Consider the following 21,366-nt stretch of genomic DNA (forward strand, 5'->3'; position numbering starts at 1 on the left):
TTAACACCAGTACAAAAAAATCCCATAAACTGAAATAATAAGCTTAAATTAAATAAACATAGTTGGTAACACATCTTCTCCAAAAAACTCGCATAACCATCAATGCCATATCTCAGAATTCATGTCCTAGTTCATCTGCGCATCACAAGGAAATAGAGTGTCGCATTGGACCCAGCTGCTGGTGCACCGATCATGACACGTAAACCTTGACGAAACCTTCGTGCCACAACCATACGCTTCCAACCACCTCCAATCTTAAAATGATAGTATGGGTGATATCCAAACTTCAAGGCACAATACCACAGATTCCCGCAATCATCAATCAACCTAATGAACCTAGTCCTCCTGTTCAAGGTATTCTGACAAAAACCTGTGTTTGCAAGCATCTGAAAATAAGGAAACAATAACATCAGCACAACACGCACTCACACGTTCATAGAAGCTCACATATAAATGTCATAATGGCTGAAAGCAGCAAGTTTACAGTGTTAAATATCCTACCAACCAGCCAGATGCAATTTCATCATCAGTTAGGGTTTTCTCATATGAGTTTTCAAAGTTCAATTCATCATGTTTGAAAGGTGCTGGCATAAGATCCACAACATGTAATGGCATATCAGGTTGTTCAATTCATCATACCCAAACATTGTGGGGAGAACAACAGCACCCTACAAAATAAAGGACGTAGCTGGGTCAGTATAATTGAAAACCTATAACGGACAGAAATACAGGAAATATTAAATCACGGCAACCCACATGTTCAACGTTAAACTCCACCACGTAAGTCCTATACTTAATACGTAGCTCGTTAACAATTTTGTCAATCTCTGAAGTTGGATTGGGATCCAACGGGGCTGGTACACAATCGATACAAAAGTGAGTCAGATAACGAAAAAATAGATGAAAGGAAAAACACAAATACAGAGAGGTTATTACATATACATACTCACCAATCAAGCAGTGGTATGACAACAGTGCCTCGACGTTATTGACATCCATTGATAGGATGCGTGAGCTGAACTTAGTGTGAATGGCAAGAGCCCTGAACTCTGAAGGACAGTAAATATATAGGCAGAAATGTGGAATGCACACAGTCACAAAAGCATGGGAAATATTTTTCACATTAGCCAATGTATTATTTATGAGAGGTTACACTATGCATACATAATGATAGCAACTAAGGAGGGAAAAATGCATTTCAAATTTGAAACTAAACTTTTCGTTGTGACTTGTGCACATTTGTTATGGCAAATTAAACCTAATTAGGTGGACCCACAATTGATTAGTGTTTTGGCGCCCTTGTAAGTAGGATTAGGGTTGTGCAATTAAGCTAACAATGTATGTTAGGATTAGATATAAGTAAGATATAAGCTACTTGAATTAATTTTTTTTTTTTGTCAGGTAGCCTAGTGGCTATAATTCACCTTATAAAATAAATAAGTGGGGTGTCCAGGGTTCGAACCCCAACTCCTGCATATAATAATGCATTGTCCTACCAACTGAGCTATGCTTACAGAACATTATTATAAAATTAAAAAAGATAATAATATTATTATATTTTTAATCAACAAAATTTATTGATATCAAACTCTAGCAAGACACTTAGAGATGGAAATAATTACAAGGATGCCGCATATAGGTAACATCTAAAAAACAACTTCCACAAGGCAACCAAAACCAAAAAAGCGGTGAGACCCCTAGCAGCAAAACAACAAACCAAAAACTGCCCCACAACTGCGTAAGCTATGACGCTAAAATCTAATGTCAAAACTACAAGATTTCAATCCCATAGCTATGCCTATTCAACCTCACTACATGACACAAAACTAAACACACCTAAACACACCCTACTGCCAACGAAAACCTAGTGCAGGAAGGACAATATAATGCAGTTGCAAAGAGCGCAACAAACAACCATAATATGTGCATCACAACATATTGTTCTGGACTAGTCACAAGACCACTCACACGGTTACACGTGGACTATTATACGCCTCCTTAAGGCTACACACTCAAGGGAGCACGCCAACTTGCCTGCATCGTGCCGCACAGGATCACGCCTCCTCGCAGGGATCACACCACACATGTCCTTCCCCGTTCCTAATCACACGCCGCATAACCCGGAGACGGTTATGACCAGCGTGCGCCTATAAAAGGGTAAACTTGCTTCACCCTCAAGGTACACATCACTTTTTATAACACTTCTTACACTCTCTCTTTCAATTCCATTACTGACATGAGCGTTGGAGTGCTAGCGTGCCTGCATGCACCTTTCGTTCCACCGCAGAGACTCATCGTCGCCGCACCGGAAGCTGTTATCGACTCATCAGAGCACTCTCTGTCACCATTGCGACTAAACCGTTCTCACCGGACAGATCATTTGGCGCTAGAAGGAGGGGATCGTTTGCTAACCGCCACAGTCCAACGATCCTCCACCGTATCCGTTTTCAATTACGTGCATCTCCACCGTAACCGTTTTCAGTTACATGTTCCTCTACCGCAACGGTCAACAGTTATCGCTCCTACCTTCGAAGTAATGGCTAGAACTCGCAGAAGAACCACCACGAGTCGTTCCTCCACCTCTCAAGCACCGCGTTCGACGATCCAAATTCTCCAAAATTGAACGGTTCTGATCCTCGAATCGATCAATCCTGAGGGAAGCGAGGCTATCCTCGACACTACAGCTGGCGTTCACGCTGCAACCTCTTTGAAAGCGACGACACTGCCTCCACCTCCTCTGCAGTCGGTGGATGTTCCTGATCTTCTTCCGTCTCCTCAAGCTCCACCGTCTCTGGAGACGAACGAAGTCCTCACGAACCTGGTAAATTTTCTCCGCTAATAAAATGACAGGCTCGAACGTGTGGAGAAAAACCAGGAAAAGATTCTGATTGAGGTAGCAACACAAATCGAAAATGTTTGACGAAGCAAACATCGTACGATGCCACTGGCGGTGGACAATGCTATCTCCATACAGGGGGATCCATCAGAGGAAAGGCAAGGAACCTCCCGATGATTCAGAGGAGGGAAGCGGTGGTCAACCTCCACATCGGTCAGAGCGATACAAGCCTTCGAAGCGCCACGGGGAGAAAGATTTTCCTCACAACCGGCCGAAGGAAAGAGAGTACTCTCTAGAACGCCATCACAAAAGCTACCACAAAGGACCTTTCACCAAGAGGATAGTGGAATATCCAGTTCCCCGCGCTTTTGCAAAACTGCCAAAGCTAGAAACCTATGATGGCACGACAGATCCAGATGAGCACGTGGAACATATGGACACTATTCTCGACTACCACCAGGCGAGAGGTGCAGTCAAGTGCAGACTTTTCGTTATAACATTGAAAGGCTTCGCCATGTCATGGTTCAAGGGTAGGCAAGACAATTCCATCAATTCATGGGAAGAACTTTGCAGCGAATTCACCTCTCATTTCACTGTAAGGCGGAAGCGACTGAAGACCATGGCGGCCTTGAATGTTATCATCCAAGACAAGAAGGAAACCCTGAATGAATACATAAAACGATTCACTCGGGCGGGCGTGGAAGTGCAGGGCGCCCACGACGGGTTGAAATGTTTCATATTCGAGAGTAAACTCCGCGATGACTGTAAGTTCAAAGAAGAGTTAGGGCTTCGAGCAGTCAAAGATATGAATGACTTCCTGACGCGCGCCTGATGGTCGGATATGGCAAGTGTACCAAATCGTTTACCAAGTAATAAAGTGATAAGTAGAGTATCGTATCCACATTTATTGTCGTTTCGTCCAAATAATTCGCTAACTTATTTTTGTAAGTTTGACGATATAAAAGTTAAAAGGGTTAGAAGGTTGCAATTTTTATTTGTTTGAAATAGAGCAAGTTTACCTGTTTTGGTTGCAGAAAAGTAAGCAGCGGTTAGGATTCTTCGAATTTATTTATCTTAGGTAGACTATAAAAGTGATGAGGCTGTTGGGACGTGTCTAACCTTATTGGTCTATCCCTCCGATGGCTAACTGCACCTGCTGATCGCACGGTGATCCTTACGTGCGGGGTCTTGCTAATTCAAAGGTAAATGAAACATAAACTTAAATTGGCGTTCCAGTTTTTCCCAAGGAAATGAAGGCCAAGGTTCCATTAGATCTGCCCATCTATGAATCTTAGGACACTCATAGCACACCCTCTCTCGATTACTCAGTAGTTCTACAAACGGGCAGCCATAATCTACGTATACCTTAACAACGGTTTAAGAGAATGGTTCTATTAGGATACGACTTATTTCTTTTAGCTAGGTACTTGTTTCCTTAATTACTAACCAGTTACATCCTAGGTTCAGCAGAGTTACTACTCAGTCTTAGTGATGTCCCCTCCTAAGTACTTACTACTAGGGTCAACACTTTTTCGGTATCTTTCGCTAATTACTAATTAATTACTTCTTAGACAGATAGTTACTAGTATAAGGATATAAATATCAAGATATAAGCATCCAAACAGTGATAGCGATATTAGGCCTTGTCACAACCTAAGTACCTAATCTAGGGTTGCACCTATCACAGAAATAAACTAAGGAATTTCCTAATAAAACTTAATAGCGAACAAAAAATAAATAAATTATAAACGACATTAAATTAAATAAATATCCAACAAAAATAAACAAAGGTTCATCTTATAACTCTAACCTAAAAAGATTTAGTTACACATGGTAACTAAAAACAAATTACTAAAAATAAAAGCATACCCTAGAAAATCAAGGATAAGATAGAAATTCTCCTGAAGCTCCAAAGTTGCCTTCATCTTGAACTGCCATAGTTCTGAACGAGAAATTCTGAATAAGGAAGGCTGGTATTTATAGTGGAGATTTCTAATTGGGCATGGGCTAAAAATGCGGGCTAAACCCATAAAAACGAATAAAATTACGCATGCGCCCTTTGCATTTGAGATGCTCGGGGTGCATATAGCATGCTCTAGGTGCATCTTATGCATTTTTCCAGATGCCCTAGGTGCATGCAAGATGCTTTAGGCACATCTAGGAAGTTTGGCATGCCCTAGGCGCATGGTTGCTCCTCTTCGTCCCAGTTTCTCCGATTTTCGTCGATTTTAGGTCTTCGTCTTCAAATAACTTGCCTCGAAACTTTGGAACATAATTCCTATTTTTGTAAAATCTCTTGAGGCCTCTTGAATCTTCAATCTTGGTCTTCCCAAAGTCTTGACAATTCTTCAGATGTTCTTGATTTGCCGGTTTGTATGATTTCTTCGTACTTCAAAAACCCCCTAAAATTTATATGTTTTGGGAAAACTAGTATTACAGACTCATATATAAAAAACATTACAAAAGTCCCGAAATCATAGGCAATCATTCAAATACTCATCCTTTTTGCTACTAAAACCTACTAAAATGACTGAAAATACATGCTAAGAATAGTGAAAGATGACATGTCATTAGCGCCCAACCGTACATCAATTACGAGAAAAGAAGTTAGTGGAGGAGGCACTTAGAAGAAAGTAGTCGAACAGGACTGGCGACGACAGGCTCTGGGGAGACAACGAAAAGGTCAGGGGCTCGCGCCTTCGGTTCACGGATTACACCCCGTTGAACGCGTCACAGACAAAAACCAGGTTCTGCCGCTTTCACCGTTACCACGACCATGACACCAACTACTGCTGCCATTTCAAAGATGCCATTGAGGAGTTGATAAAAATGGGAAAGCTGAACCGCTTCACGAAAGACACCAGCTGAAAAGACGAGAAGCGAAAAAGGAACTCGCCACGAAAAATCCCCCAAAGTAGTGAATCCCCTGGAAGAAAATAAACGTCGTGGGAGGGGGAACAAAAGGTCCGAGTGGTACTTTTGAAACTAAAGATAGGCGTGCATTCCTGGGCGCCATTATAAGGGATTCACGGTACCACGAAACGCCACCAAAGGGAAAACCAGGAGGAAAATCGCTCAGCTCATAGCGGTACATGCTACCTCCACAATCCCAAAAACCGGGAGGAAGCGTCCCATACTTGGATTCTCGGACGAAGGAAAAGTGAACAGAAACTTCAATGAGATATTCCCCCTCGTCATCATCGCAGCGATTCGAGGACACGACGTCGCCAGGTGTTTGATCGACGAAAGTAGTTCAGTGGATATCCTGTATTTGGATGCATTCAAGAAGCTAGGATTAAAGGAGACTGACTTAAAATCCTACGACGGAACGGAGCTACAAGGGTTTAACAGAACGAGTACCTGCCTGTGGGGATACGTCAACCTAGAAGTTACCTTCGAGGAAGGGGCGAATGAACAGACTGTAGAAACGACCTTCTTGGTGGTCCCTATAATATCATTCTAAAATTGCATCCTGGGGCACCCAACGCTGGCAGCTCTAGATGTCGTCATCTCGACCGTCCACCTGAAAATAAAATATCATGGAGACAATGGAGAAGTGGTCACCATCCACGCATACTTAAACAGTGCTAACAGATGCTACATGGCCTTCCAAAAACTCGAAGCTGCCTCCAAACGAAGGTCGAACCCCACAGGAAAGAAAACCAAAGGGCGGACCCACACCATCGACAAATAAAAATGTCTGAGACGGGTGGCTACGCGAAGGAACATGGTGCAAATCGGACACACCAACAGAGCTAAGTGAAAATAAACGACTTTGTCATAAGCCCATAATTGTGATAATATCAATAAAAATCCACCGCCAATAAAACCATTGTAAATATATTTCCCCATATTAATGAAATGAGCAACTTCTGCTCGCAACTCTGTTTGTTTGTTGATTAGTGGACAGAATTATGGACGAACGACTGGCGAAAAACAGTAGCAGTGATCATGTGGTTGTCGTGGCTTCCGCCCTAGAGCGGAATAAAGCCTAAGCACTCCGCCGCAGACCCACTTCGAGGGCTAGCCACCCTCCAGGACGAGTGGCTCGCATACGCCCAAAGTGGGAACTATAACCTTGGTCGGGCATGTTCCCCCGGGATCCAATGGACAACAATTCTTGCATGAAATAAAATGTATAAAGACAAACAGAGCCGCTCGGAAAACATAACTCTTGCATGAAACAAAATGCTAAAGAGGAAATCTCCTCCGAACGCGGCATGAATTAAAAATGCAAACTCGCGTAAAGGGGAGGGAGAAGGCACGCGATCAGAGGAAATGTCCTCCGAACGTGGAATGAATTAAAAATGCAAACTCGCGAAGAGGTGGAGAAGAAGGCGCGCGATCAGGGGAAATCTCCTTCGAATGCGACATTAATTAAAAATGCAAACTCGCATAGTGGGGGATAAGAAGGCGCGTGATCAGAGGAAATCTCCTCTGAACACGACATAAATTAAAAATGCAAACTCGCAAATAGGGGGGATGTTGTCGTTAATTGTTTTATTTTATAAATCTGCTGCGATTGTTTTATGAATTTTGAAAATGAATTATGCATGTTTTTCGATTATTGAAGGCGTAGCATCTTGAACCTTGCATTCATCTGTTGAATTATTATTAAATATTGCATGTGGGGTTTGAGGGTGTTACATAACCCTAGTTATAGTAAAGAGAAAGTATTTGTTTGCACGCTTCCTCAGCTGTAATTGCTATAAATTCTCATACAAACAAATACCTAACGAGCCCTTTAACTTCTCAAATTGCACAACATTTGAAACCTTGGTGAAAATATTTGTTAGTTGTTGTTCAGTTGCTACACACTCAAGGTTCATAACTTTACCTTCAACATGTTCCGTGATGAAATGATGACAAATGTCAATAAGGTTGGTTATACTATGTTGAATGAGATTCCTTGAAATGATAATCGCACTTATGTTGTCACAGTATAATGTTATGACATCTTGTTTGACATTGTACTCCTTCAACATAAGTTTCATCCAGAGAAACTGGGTGCAACCACTTCCTTCAGCTATGTATTGAGCCTGTGCATTGGATATAGAGACAAAGTTTTATTTCTTGCTGAACCAAGATATCCAATTATTGCCTAGAAAGAAAAATCCACCGAATTTTCTCTTTTTATAAATAAACATAGAGAAATGCTAGGTTCACACCCTCTAACACGCGCTCCATTAACACACTCTAATAATAATAAGCCACATCATAAAAAAATTTATTCTCTTTACCTATTAACTGGTTAAACCGGTTGAAAAAACACCCACTTTTTTTTTTTTAATAATTTGTCTGCAATATTTACACACACAACAAAACTGCAACTTTGCAATCTCCATTGTTCCTTCAAATGTCTCTCACACATCGATGCTGCCATTGTCTCTACCCCCAGCTCTTTTGGTCATTTTCTCAAAGATTCACCATAACCCATTTACGGTTCCATAAAATTGGAATCAAAGATTCAAACTTTACCAAAATCCTTATGTGGACTCTTTAATGGGGTTCAAATATAAATCAACTGGGAGTGGAACAAGTTGAAAAAGATTCAAACTTTGATGTTTGAATTTAAGAAAACGGTGGGGATTGAACTGTGAAAACGGGGTAATGAATTTGTGATTTGAATTAGGTTTGATTTAATTTTGAAATGCAAATGGTGCGTTTTTTATATCACAAAAGAAGAAAAAAAAATCAGAATCACTTAATTCACCACCACTCTGTATCCAAAATATATTTTGCAGGTTCGATTAAGTTGAACTATGAAGTGACCAGGAAGATGAAAATGTGATTTTTGACACAAATAATAATAATAATAAATAAAACAAATAGTCACTCACAAAATGAAACCGGTAGCAAGTTAAAAAATAAAAAAGGTGGATGAAGTGGCTAATTTTTATTGGAGTGTGTTAGTGGAGTGTTCATCCTCATAAACATATGATTATAGATGTTTGTTAGGTACAAATTTTATGAACTCTAATGTACTTTCATTAGGAAACAAACCAATGAAGTTGTCCATAGTTTAGCTAAGGTGACTCCATCTTTAGCTAGTTTCCATATTTTTACTAATATCTCAACATGTATCAAAACTATCATCTGAAATGAAATGTATGAAGCTTGTTTATGTCCATAAAAAACAAGTTAAAACTTGTAGACTATGATGGATGAAATGAAGAAATGACCAAATAAAAAAGTTTAACATAATCAATTGCATTATTTTGAACATCAAAATACAATTTTTGTTGTTAAGAGAAACATCAAAATACATATATCATATATAATTATAGGGAGAATGTTAAAGAGTTCTCTAAGGGTATTGGTTAAACATCCAAAACAAGTAATTTTTCATAATAAAAAGTGTTGTAATCATTACTTTATAAAAAATAACATATTATATTTTTAAGACAAAATTTCTATCTGTAGATTTCTTAACCAATGCCCCAAAAACACTAGTTAGCAAGACCCAAATAATTATAAATATGACTATTAAGAATTTTAAAATCACAAATTACTTATCCTATCACTAGAATTAACATCACAAATTATAAATCTGCTTGCCGAGTTTCTCACATTTTTTCTAAGTCTTTTCAATTCTTGACCAAAAAAAAAAAAGAATTAACATCATTTTTGTCTTCTTGGTTCCCATGTAGCCTTTTTCTCAAAAGAGAAATTGTCCAAAGTTTGAAGAAGTCCATCTGGCCTTATGAGCCAAAAAACACCATGACCAGTTATTTTACTTTTGGGATCAAATGCAGTGATAATAGCCTCTGATTGCTTCCAATAAGCATGACATGACACAACCTGGTCAATGGAAACAGTCATGGTGTGAAATTTGTTTGAAGGTAATACAAAGGTTCCCACTTTACAATCAAAGTACACATATCTTTCATTCGGAGGTATTAAACTTTTAAAAGTAATATTAATTATAGATTTAGTATTTGTGGTTTGGGGGTGTATTGATGCTTGGCATCAGTTGAAACATTAAAGAGAACGAATACAAGAGCAAGGAAAAATGCAACATAGGTTGACATTTTGAAGTTTGGTGAAGTTGATTCAGACATACACTATGAGTATGAGGCACATGTACACGAACATATTTATAATTCAGATATATGTGAACATTATACTATGTAAATTACGTTTGTGGGATTAATGATTTTTTTTAAAAGATGTTTTATTTTCAATAAAAGTATCCATAAGTATGCATTTTGACTAAAATTATATAAATTTATAACGTATTCATTAATAAGATCTTTCGAAGTCAAAATTCAAATAAGGTATTTTGATAAAAATTTAATTAGGATTTTGACTAGAGTTTTTTTTTTTTTTTGACAAATGACTAGAGTTATAATTAATTTTTTTTATTATTGTAATGGTATGGGTCAAAAAGGATCAGCCCGATTATCTCATAGATTGACATTTTGAAGTTTCTTAAAGTTTGATTCAAATATACACTATGAGACGAATATACAGACACATTTTTTTTGACAAATATATTTATAATCAAATATCTAAGTGTTATGGTAACAAAAAAAAAATATCTAAGTGTTATAGTAAATTTGCTAAAAAAAAGTGTTATAGTAAATATATTAAGTTCGTGGATTATTTATTATTTTTAAAATATGAAAGTAATAACAAAACGTTTGTGAATTCCTTCAAAAAAAAAAAACGTTTGTGAATTGTAACCAAAAAAATAAAAAAATAACGTTTGTGAATTGATCCAAGGCAATAAATTCATTTAAATAGTCACGGTTTTGAAATCAAAAGTAAATTGGTGTTCAATATTAAATTGCATACAAAACTTAATTTGAATTTTAAAATGGTCAAACATTTTATTTAGGGTCTATTTGGTAACGCACATAAGCTACCTTATAGCTTACTAGCAAAAAGATGGACAGTCACGTTTCCGTCTTTCCGCTCTTTTTATCACGTTAACGTTTAAAAATCATGAACAGTGTTTTTTTTATGAAATTTTGATTTTTATTAAAACTAAAAATATAAATGTTTGTTGCCTTCAAGCTATAACATTATGTGGATGCACACAGACAATGGGGTTTACACTGTGAAGTCTGGATACCAAGCTATTCAATTGTGGAAAGCTCACAAAGAACAAGAAGCCTCTAATTCAGATTTTATGGATACGGTTTGGAAGAAAGTTTGGGATCTGGATACAATCCCTAGACATAGAGTTCTGCTTTGGAGGATTATTAATAATGCTTTGCCTGTTAGAAGCAACCTTCATAAAAGAGGAATTAATTGTTCTCTTCTTTGTCCTAGGTGTGAAGATGGGATTGAGACATTAGATCACATGTTCATACATTGTGAGCAGACAAAAAGGGAGATGTTTGGTTCCCAACTGGGAATAAACTTTCAGAATATACCTAACACTAGCTTCACTGATTGGCTCACTGACTTTATTTTCAAAGTTGATAGAACAACTATTATAAATCTTGCAGCTTTACTCTATAGCATTTGGCATGCTAGAAATCAGCAAATTTTCGAGGATAAAATTGTACCTGCTGAGGTGATCATCCAACGAGCATGCAACAGCGTTCTTAGCTTCAAACTGGCTAAAGCAGCCGGGCCAGATCTCCAACCGCAGCAGCCTCGCCCTTATAGATCTTCCCCCCGAGTGTTGCTCGTATCAATGGGACTTCTTCTCTGCGAGATACTCGCAGCCTGAGACCCACTCAGCTTCCTCGATCTCCTGAGGTGGTGAAATGGTTAAGACCAGAAGCTGGTTTCATCAAATTAAACAGTGATGCATGTCTTACCTTAGTCGATTTCTGGGGGATTGGAATCATAGCTCGTGATGAGTCTGGAATGGTGGTAGGTTCCGGCACTTGGCTTCGTCATGGTTTTGCGTGCGCAGCTACTGCTGAAGCTTGGGGATTGTATCAAGCTGTGACTTTTGCTGTGGAAAGAGGTTTCCAAAAGGTTCATTTTGAAAGTGATAGTGAACGAGTTGTAAAGCTTATGCTGAAGGATGAAGAAGAGCAAAGGTCTTACTTAGGATCTATTGTTGGTATCATTAAGTCTTTAGTTTCTAGTTTTACTGAGACCAAGTTTACTCATGTTAAGAGAAAGGGCAACTCAGTGGCCCATTGTCTAGCCCATTTGGCTACAACTGACCCTAACCGGGTTTGGGTAGGAGAAGTTCCAAACCCGGCCCAATCCTTGTACTTTCATGATTTAATATCTTAATATATGATCAGTTTTATTCAAAAAAAAAAAAAACCAAACTAACCATGATTATCTATTTCAATGACACTAATACAACAAAAAAATATAATATGAATTCATTTTTTAAGTAATACCAACAACTATCTTTATTATAGAAAAAATTGTTTAAGGGTATAATTGGGATAATAAAAAAGTATGTATAAATATATGGAAAATGTTGTATTCCACGAAAATAATTCCATGAAAACTAACAATAACACAACCTACCATGATTGCCCCAAATCCCAAATTATATTATTTTAAAATAAAATAAAAAAACTTTTGTAACCGTTGCAAATTGTCTCATCGTGATTTTCGTGGAATTAGATTTCATGTTATCTAGCAGTGCTGTAAATATATTCATCTAGTTTGTTATACTTTTTAAATGATAAAGGAAAAAACCAGACATATAAATATATTCATATCGTTTTTGTTACATTTTTTTTTTTAAATTTTAATTTATTCTTATCTATTTGTTACATGTGTTATTTGTTTTTTTTTTCTTTGAAGAAGAAAAAATGGATTATATTAACAACTGAAGTGTAAAATCTCTAGCACAAGGTGTACTAAAGAGACCACTCCACAAAACCAAGAGTCAAAACAATAATTACAGATACAGGGTCCGACCACCATCACTGAGAACCGTACACAAACATGACATTTTTACCTTTGAGCCACCAATACGAATGATGTTTAACTTTGTCTGAAATCTGAATAATTGGGGTTTGGATGTTATTAAAGGGCATGTTATTTCGCTCATTCCAAACCAACCAGGCACCCAACAGCCAAATGAGCTGAAGAAAAAATATGTGTTTCTTCGAATAAACTATGCAATGAATAAATTGTATGAAATGGTCGCCAATATTGCGGGGATCAGCCCCAACAACACCTAACCAAGACCTGATATACTGCCACAATGAACTGAATAATTCACAATGGAGGAACAAATGGGATTCTGTTTCTTCGTGGTCACACCCCACCACACACCGGGTCGCGTCTTGTTGTAGGATGTCGCGCCTCACAAGGTTGATCTTTGTCGGCAACCTGTCTTGCAACAATCTCCAAGCCAAAATCGAGACTTTCATAGGAACCTTCTTATCCGAAACAAGATCTCCCAAAACATCAGGTGTATGAGCGGCATGATTAGTCAAGATCTGATACGCTCCGCTCACAGTGTAACCCTCAGGGATGTCAGGATCCCATTGCCACCTATCCAAAATATCAGAATGCAAAACAAAACTGTCAAGTAAGTGCCTACACTCCTCTACCATGTCCTCCTCCCACACCCACAGTCTTCTCCTCCACCTCCATGCCTCACCTCCATCCTCTGAACCAAGCATAAACATTTCCTCTACTGTTTTCAATTTGTTAGACGACAAATCAAATAAACGAGGAAAACGCTTACATAAAGGGACATCACCAACCCACCTATCAAACCAAAAGAAAGTGTGTAAACCATCCCCTACCTTTCTCGACACCCTCTCTACAAACCAGCCCCCCTCAGCCTCACCTACCCTGTAACGTCCAAATTGAAAGTGTCTAGAATATTCAATAAGTGCGTTAAAACTGATATTGGATACATTAATTATACAATACAGAAACGACATCAGTCGAGAGTTTAGATACAAAGCCAACTTGAGTCTTATGTTACATTATTTTCACAAGGATAGTCGAACGAAGCTTAATTACAAAGTTCATTACAACACATCTCATAATATAACATATGCATCAACTAGAAAGACACAAAGTTGGTTCCACGAAAGCACGATCAATCCAAAGCTTTCTCTTTACCTTTGCCACGAGAAACCTGTGAACCTGAACAAATAAGGAAAGGGACGAGACATAATGTCTCAGTGAGTTCTACCTAACCCTAGGCTACTGGTAACCTCGGGGAAAACCTACAGTTACCACGTGTCTACAATACAACCTGACGGTTGATTATACGTGTGTGGACATGCTTGCCTAGACGGTAGTGCATGCTAGAACCATCTTAGTTTCATCATAATTATCAAAGGTTTAGCTTACATCTTACATGTCATGGCGATCTAGGGAACCTAAGACCGCTATACCGAGATACGCTAAATGCATCAAGGCCTAAACTTAACATATTCATGACTTGATCCTAAACCGAACGATTAGGAAAATCCTAAGATCGTCATCGGTAAATCTTCATAACTTGCTCATGTCTAGCATCATAACATAATCATATCGTATTCATTCATTAAGTTAGAGGTTAGCATTGAACAACAATATTATCTGAATTCATTTTACGGAGAGTCCCGGGGTGGAGTAATCTCGAGCACAATCCCTTATCTAACCGATGAAAACCTATCTAAGGTACATCGGACTCCCTCGGTGTCGTGCAGGCCCCCTTGCAAAGCTTATCCCGTTTCACCTAGCAGAAACCCTTTGAGGTCCAACCTAGCGTGGATCACAAGAGACATGACAACTACGTCTTGCTTATACATTCTTAGTGAACAGATTAAACTAATCACTTCACATCTTAACATACATAAGTTCCATGATGACGTTCTAATTCTCGGCAAGCTATGTCGAGGCTCTATGTTCCTTCCTTTCATAGTTCATTTCTACCCCATCATGTTACGTGTAAAATCTTTCATAAACCGTTCTTGCTAATTAAGCTAAGATTGCCATGATTTTCATTTCATGAATCAATTGATGTTATGTGCATTGCCTAGATGTTGTTTTGGGGTTATAAAGTTATAAAACGATGAAAGAAAGGCTTCAGAATGCACCACTAGCCCCAGAATGAGCCAACAAGCCAAAAGCATGTTGGCTAAGTCAGAGACATTCGCTAATCGCGACTTTTTCTGGGTAGCATTCTGTGAATTTCTCTATTAGCAAAATTATTTCGCTAATAGCGAGTTTCTTCGGGTCTGTGGTGCAAAATTTGCAATTTTTGACCCAAAACTCATCCAAATTGATCCTGCAATGCACAAAAACATCCAGCAACATATAGAAACAATAATAAACATAATCCATGGCAATTTTAACATATAATCAACAAGAATAGGCATTGGGGGCTAAAAACATAACAAACAATCTTGGTACAAATTCATAACTTCCACACTAAGATAACTCAAACCAAAGGAGGGTTAACTATCTAAGAACTCACCTTGCATGAACTAAAGTGAAACTCAAGTATTCTAAGCTTATACAAAAACCCTAGATAAGTAGAAATCAAATTGACGAAGCTTGCATCAAGTACTCTAAGTTGTTTCCATCAAGAATTACTCATTCCTCACATAGATGCTTGCTTGAAGGAGAAAATACTAAGTGATGATGGATTTGGGAGAGATGGGAACCGATTTTCTAGAGAGGGAAGAGAGCATAAGTTTGCACAAAACCTAGAGAGAGGAAATTTGAGAAAGAATGAATATTTTGGGACTCAAGGTCCTTAAATACTCCTCATGCTCAATTGCCAAAATTACCCTTAACCTTAAACGCACGCATTTATTCGTTAACAGGTATTACATCGCAACATGAAAGAGCGGGATATTACATACCCTGTCCCTAATCTTCGCTATCTCCCTCCACCAACAAGAGACATTCCGGCCCCCAACCTCCAACAACCCTGCCTCCTCACCATATCTCGCCACCAACACCCCATACCACATCCCTCCTCTATCCACCAACATCCGCCATCACCATTCACCTAATAAAGCAATATTAAATTCCCTCAATTGTCTCACCCCCAAACCTCCATACTCCTGACGTAAAGTAATAGAGCTCCAAGCGATCCAGGATATCATGAAATATCAATGAAATATCAATCAATTTTTCATTATCCCTGCCTGTTTTAGAAAAAAAAACTATTTTTTTCCTAATATTATTTTCTCTCACTACCTGCGACACACCAGTCTATGTGGTCCCATCCATGCCTCTTCTACGCCCCACTCCCTCTTAGTCATAGGTTTATGTGCCACCCTCTCTCTACGGGCACTGTTCATCATTGCCTCCTTGCCAAGTCTTTGTCTGTTTGGTCTATCAAACATATCTACACAACATAAAACAATGAAATATCAATCAATTTTTCATTAAGACATTTTATCAAACAATTGGAGTCCAATATCTACATTATGGAATTATTGTGTTATTTCAATCTGAACTACCACGTTGCACTCAAACTATCATAATCAACATTCACAATCCATTTCTAAGTATTTGATCATTAGCTACCGAAAAAAACTTACAATTTCTTCAACCCTAAAACTAACATTTCATAACTTTAAACAAAAAAAAATTAACATTTAAAAAAAACACAAATGTAAAAGGATCATAAACACTTACTTGAAAGTTCTAGTTGGAGTAGAAGTTGAAGAAATTTCCTTGTGGGATGAAGAAATTTTATTTTATTTTATTTTATATTTTGAAACAAAGGCATAACTGTTGTTGTTGTTCTGGTATAAACCAGAACGCAACGGTAGTTAACTATCGCTGGTAACACGCAGCAATTAACTCTCACTAAGTTTAATACGGTAATTTTCAGGTGTAAATAAGCAATTTTGAATGTGAGAAGAGCAAAATCCAATGAATAAAAATGGGCTATAGGTCTATTGGTAATGCACGTATTTTATCATATAAGGTTGAAATTTCTTGTTCGAGGAGAGAATTGTATTTTATCATAAATCATAAATATGAATGTTGCATTTCTTTTGCAGTATAGAAAATGTAAAACTTGTAAACTCTCAAATATTAAATGGAGAAATGACCAAACCAAAAAGTAGGATAAGAGAATGATTTTGGATTACAATAAAATAATAATGGTAAATTATTTATTTATTTTGTCAATGGAATTAACGACATTATTGTCTTCAATGTTCCCAACTAGCCCTTTTGTCCCAAAAAAAATTGTCCAACTATGATAAAAACCATCTGGCCTTATGAGCCAATTAACAACCAAATGGCCATGGTCTGTCTTGGCATCAAATATAGCTACGGTAGCCTCTGAATGACCCCAATTCACATGACATGGCAAAGTTTGATCAATGGGAATCCACGTGATGTAGTGAGCTTTTTCTGAAGGTAGTACAAAGCTTCCAACTTCTCCACAATCAAAGGTCACCCATTTTGCATTCAAAGGCATTGCACTTTTGAGGCTAATGTTAGTTTTAAGGTTGATATGGATATTATTCATGGTTTGGTTTTCTTGATGCTTGGCATCGAGTGAACCATTACAAAGAACGAATAGAATAACAAGGAAGAGGACAACATAGGATTTTGCCAACATTTTGAAGTTTTGGTGGGAGAGAATTGTAAAGTTGATTTAGAATATACGGAAATGCTACATGTAGCGAAATTCTATTAATGAGGCAAATTTTCACACATACACACACTCATATTTATGTGTTTATAAGAGGGATTAAATTGCACTGATTTTTTTTTTCTGTTCAAGCAAATTGCACCAATTTAATGTCACATCAATGTTTTCATATTTAATATCGTTTTACTTAAATATATATTTACAATCTACATCTACAGGATAAACAAATGAATCCTCCTCTATTCAAAAGTACACGTGGCATGATATTGTGTATTATACAATTAATGATTTTCTCAAATTTTACTCAGGCAACTTGATCATGTCATTAATTGTTTTGACTTTTTTTTTATGGTTTAAGTCTTGGCTTTCAGAGCCTAAAAAAACAATAGTGTGTGTAACATACCATTTAATTTCAATCCAAAGTATACATGTTTTACCTTTATGAAGAACAAAGGTTGGTCAAATAAATTAAATGCAATAGCTAAAAAACGCACGCATTAAATCGAAATCAAATCAAAGTTTGGTCAAAAAAAGGAAATCTAAATCAATCGTCTTTCAAAACAAAAATTGCACATATATATAATTGTTTTTTTTTTCATGCACCATCACGAGTTGATACAAAAAAAAATATTTGTCATGTAAATAGAAAAAAAATATAAGATAAATATTTATCATTGATAAAAAAAAATATTACGCATCATATATTTGTCATTGATAGATATAAAAATATTGCAAACATATTAGTATTTGATACATAAAAAATATGGAATAAATATTTGTCATTAGTAAATCTAAAGAAAACATCCCCATGAACTTAGCTCAATTGGTAGGGATATTGCATATTATATGCAGGAGCCAGGGTTCGAACCCCGGACACCCCACCTCTCCACATTTAATTGTGTGAGCTCTACCCACTAATATTTTTTGACAAGACCCACTAGTATTTATAATTGATACATAAAAAAAACAAGCAAACATTTTTTTTTGTAAATATAAAAATTAAAATAAATATATTTTTCACCGATACATAAAAATACAATACATTTATTTATCACTAATAAATATAAAAATTATAAAAATATATAGGCACATATTTGTCTTTGCAGCGTAGAAAACATAAACAAATATGATAATACATAGTAGGATAAATAATTTCATTGACAAATAAAAAACAAAAAACAACTGATTTTTTAAGATTAAATAATAGTGGCCCGTTACCCCGTGCATGACACGGGTTAACACACTAGTTTTTCAAATTTCATCGTTGAATTATAAGTTAATATTTCACTATTTAATATCATTTTACTCAGATATATATTTTTTAAATTTGATCATCAAATTGTAAGTTTATATTATATAGATAGATCATCTATGTTCTCTCAAAAAAAAAAAAGATAGATCATCTATGTAAAAAAAATTCACAAATTCTAAAATCATTTGATATGTTATTGACATCCATCAAAATTTAAAATTTATTTCACTCATAAAAAAAGAATTTATGCACTTCTATTTAACGCCATTCATTTTATTTCACTCGGAAAAAAAATGAATTTATGCACTTTTATTTACAATTTTTTTCACAAAACGGCTTATAATTTAAGATGGAGGGAGTATAAAATTACATTTCAACGGGCAAAATAAAAATATATATCAAGTCAAACAATATTAAGTGTTGTGATATCATTGCAATTTGATCTCATTCTAACCTTTCATCTTCTTTGATCCATCATCACCGTTGACTTACCTCAATTGAGAAACAACAACAACCAAATATGTGTCAGTTTTTTTTTTTAAAACTCGATATCCGATCCAAAAGGACCGACTAATCTGAGAGGATCAATCCCACCGCCCAAATATGTGTTATTTATTTCCAACGATTTGCATAATTACACTTTAAAACATAACTTTGGCTCATTAATTTTTATATCAGAACAATAAAAAATGTAAAACCAATTCAATTTTCTTTAAAGAAGGTTAATTATTCAAATTGACCATGTAATATTTGTAAAGTCTAAAAAATGACCCTGTAAAAATAAAAACATTTATTCTAATCATGTAATTTGATATTCTACTTGTTTTTTTGACTTTGTAATATAAGCGAAGTTCAGCAAAGTGGCTTTGAGGTTGAATATTTCATCATTTTTTGTAGGCATGCGTAGAACGCTAAAATATTACTTTTCACAAAAAATTAGAATTTTTAAAGCGTCAAAACCTCAAATAACAAAACAACGGAAATCTCGACATATAAATTGAATTTTGAGTTGATTGTTTACAGAGACCGTTGAAACAAAATGTGTTTGACAATACCACTTTGAGTTTTGATGATAACAAAATATTAAAAATTGTAAATTGGATATGCTAATATTTGTTCAAGTGTGCAGGACCATAGACAAAATTTAAGTGTCTGTATATCAAGCATAGGTTCTGGAAGAACAAATGAGAGCAATGGAATCTACAAAAAGGAAGCTTGTGTTACAAGATAGAGTCTGAAGAAAATAGCATCTGAAGACATCAGAAGCAGTTCATTAGAAGCTGCTCATCAGAAGAGGTCATCAGAAGTTGTTTACCAGAAGCTAACGCCATCAGAAGCTGAAGACTGGAATATTCAAAGTTGTTAAATGTGGTTATTCTTATGCAAATGATTGCAGAAGGAATGGAAGCCTGGAGCAACGGCTAATTCAGAGGAATTTGAAGGCATTGGAGCAACGACTAATTCTAGAGTCTTAAGAGCCTGTATATGATTTGTATTGTGAATACCACTGATTGTATATCAAGTGTTCAAACTCAAACATTTTTCTTTGAAATTATGTTTGATTAGAAGTCTCTTGCAGTTGTGCTTCAACATAGGAAGTCTCTTGCGATTGTGCTTGAGCATAGGAAACCTCTTGCAGTTGTGCTTGAGTAGTTTGAAGTCTCTTGCTTTAGTGCTTGAGAAATTGTAATCAAATATTGATTTTAGTGAAATCTCCTTGGAAGTGCAAGGAGGAGTGGACTACTTTCGGATTGTGGAAGGAACCACTATAATTGTTTTATGTCTTTCTTCTTGCTCTCTCTCTTTACTTAACTGCTGCACTTACACTATGGACATTGCATCAGAACCTGAACTCTATCAGCTTCTGATAAGTGATTTCAGTTTTTAGGAGAAGAAAAAGAAAACACAATTAACCCCCCCCCCCCCCTTTCTTGTGTTTTTCTCACTTTCAGAGACATCTATAAATATATATATATAGAAAGAATCTTCAAACTTTCTTAGCATTTCAAAGATGCATGAATTTGTTTTGATTTTTCAATCAAAACGCGCAAAATTGTTATTTTGTTCCGAGTAAGCATATACTCACGAGTCAAATTTTGTACACTAATTTTGTAGGCATGGTTAAAACATGATAAGAACCTTCCCCATGAAATTTTTTAGTCTTTAAAGAATGAATGAATTAACTATGAATTGTTTAAGACATTCATAATTATGGGAAACAAAATTCAGAATTAATCATTTTCTTGACGGAAAATTTCTTTTTTATTTTTTTGAAGAAAGTCATATTTTAACATCTTAAACATGTTTGCAAAATATCATCAAAAAATTCAACCTCTATGGTTCTATGACACTTGTTCAACCTTCACGTACATCATAAGAATCGCCACCATAAAATTTAGGAATTTTTAAACAATAAACGAATTAGTTATGAATTTTTGAGAAATGCATAATCATGGGGAATAAAAATTTATAATTAATCCTTCCCTAGTCGAAAAAATATATTTTTTTGGTTTGTTTGTGTAAATTCATATTTTAAACATGTCTGGAAAAAATTATGAATTTTAAACTTTCGGATGCAAAATTTTCCAATGTTAAACTCATAACAACAATAATACGCGATACAAAAATAGTGTTAGACTTTTTAGAGAAATCATAGATACAAGAACTCCTTTGTTGCTAGAAGTACATCATTCCTCTTTTTATATGTTATAAGTATCTCTAACAAGTTCATTATGATGATACAAAATCAATGTTAGACTGCTTTTAAAAGTG

General features: G+C 36.2%; 1 protein-coding gene across 1 annotated transcript; it reads right to left on the reverse strand.

Moving 5' to 3' along the window:
• Positions 1-131: 131 nt before the first annotated feature.
• Positions 132-2,086, reverse strand: LOC146905860 (uncharacterized). Its single transcript, XM_085728660.1, has 5 exons — positions 2,035-2,086; positions 951-1,049; positions 711-854; positions 502-584; positions 132-386 (listed from the first exon to the last, which is right to left on the reverse strand). The coding sequence occupies exons 1-5, from the start codon at positions 2,084-2,086 to the stop codon at positions 132-134; spliced, it is 633 nt and encodes a 210-aa protein (XP_085584786.1).
• Positions 2,087-21,366: the final 19,280 nt, after the last annotated feature.

The sequence above is a fragment of the Medicago sativa genome, chromosome 7, assembly GCF_051527215.1.
Source record: "Medicago sativa cultivar Bolivia chromosome 7, Bolivia_mono, whole genome shotgun sequence".
NCBI lineage: Eukaryota > Viridiplantae > Streptophyta > Magnoliopsida > Fabales > Fabaceae > Medicago > Medicago sativa.

Bases quoted from the DNA above. Each gene is read 5' to 3' on its own strand.
- LOC146905860 (XM_085728660.1), bottom strand. From the start codon at position 2,086: ATGTGTGGTGTGATCCCTGCGAGGAGGCGTGATCCTGTGCGGCACGAT. The intron at 855-950 runs GTGAGTATGTAT...ATTGTGTACCAG, and splicing joins GTCATACCACTGCTTGATTG to CCCCGTTGGATCCCAATCCA. The intron at 387-501 runs GTAGGATATTTA...CCTTATTTTCAG, and splicing joins AAATTGCATCTGGCTGGTTG to ATGCTTGCAAACACAGGTTT.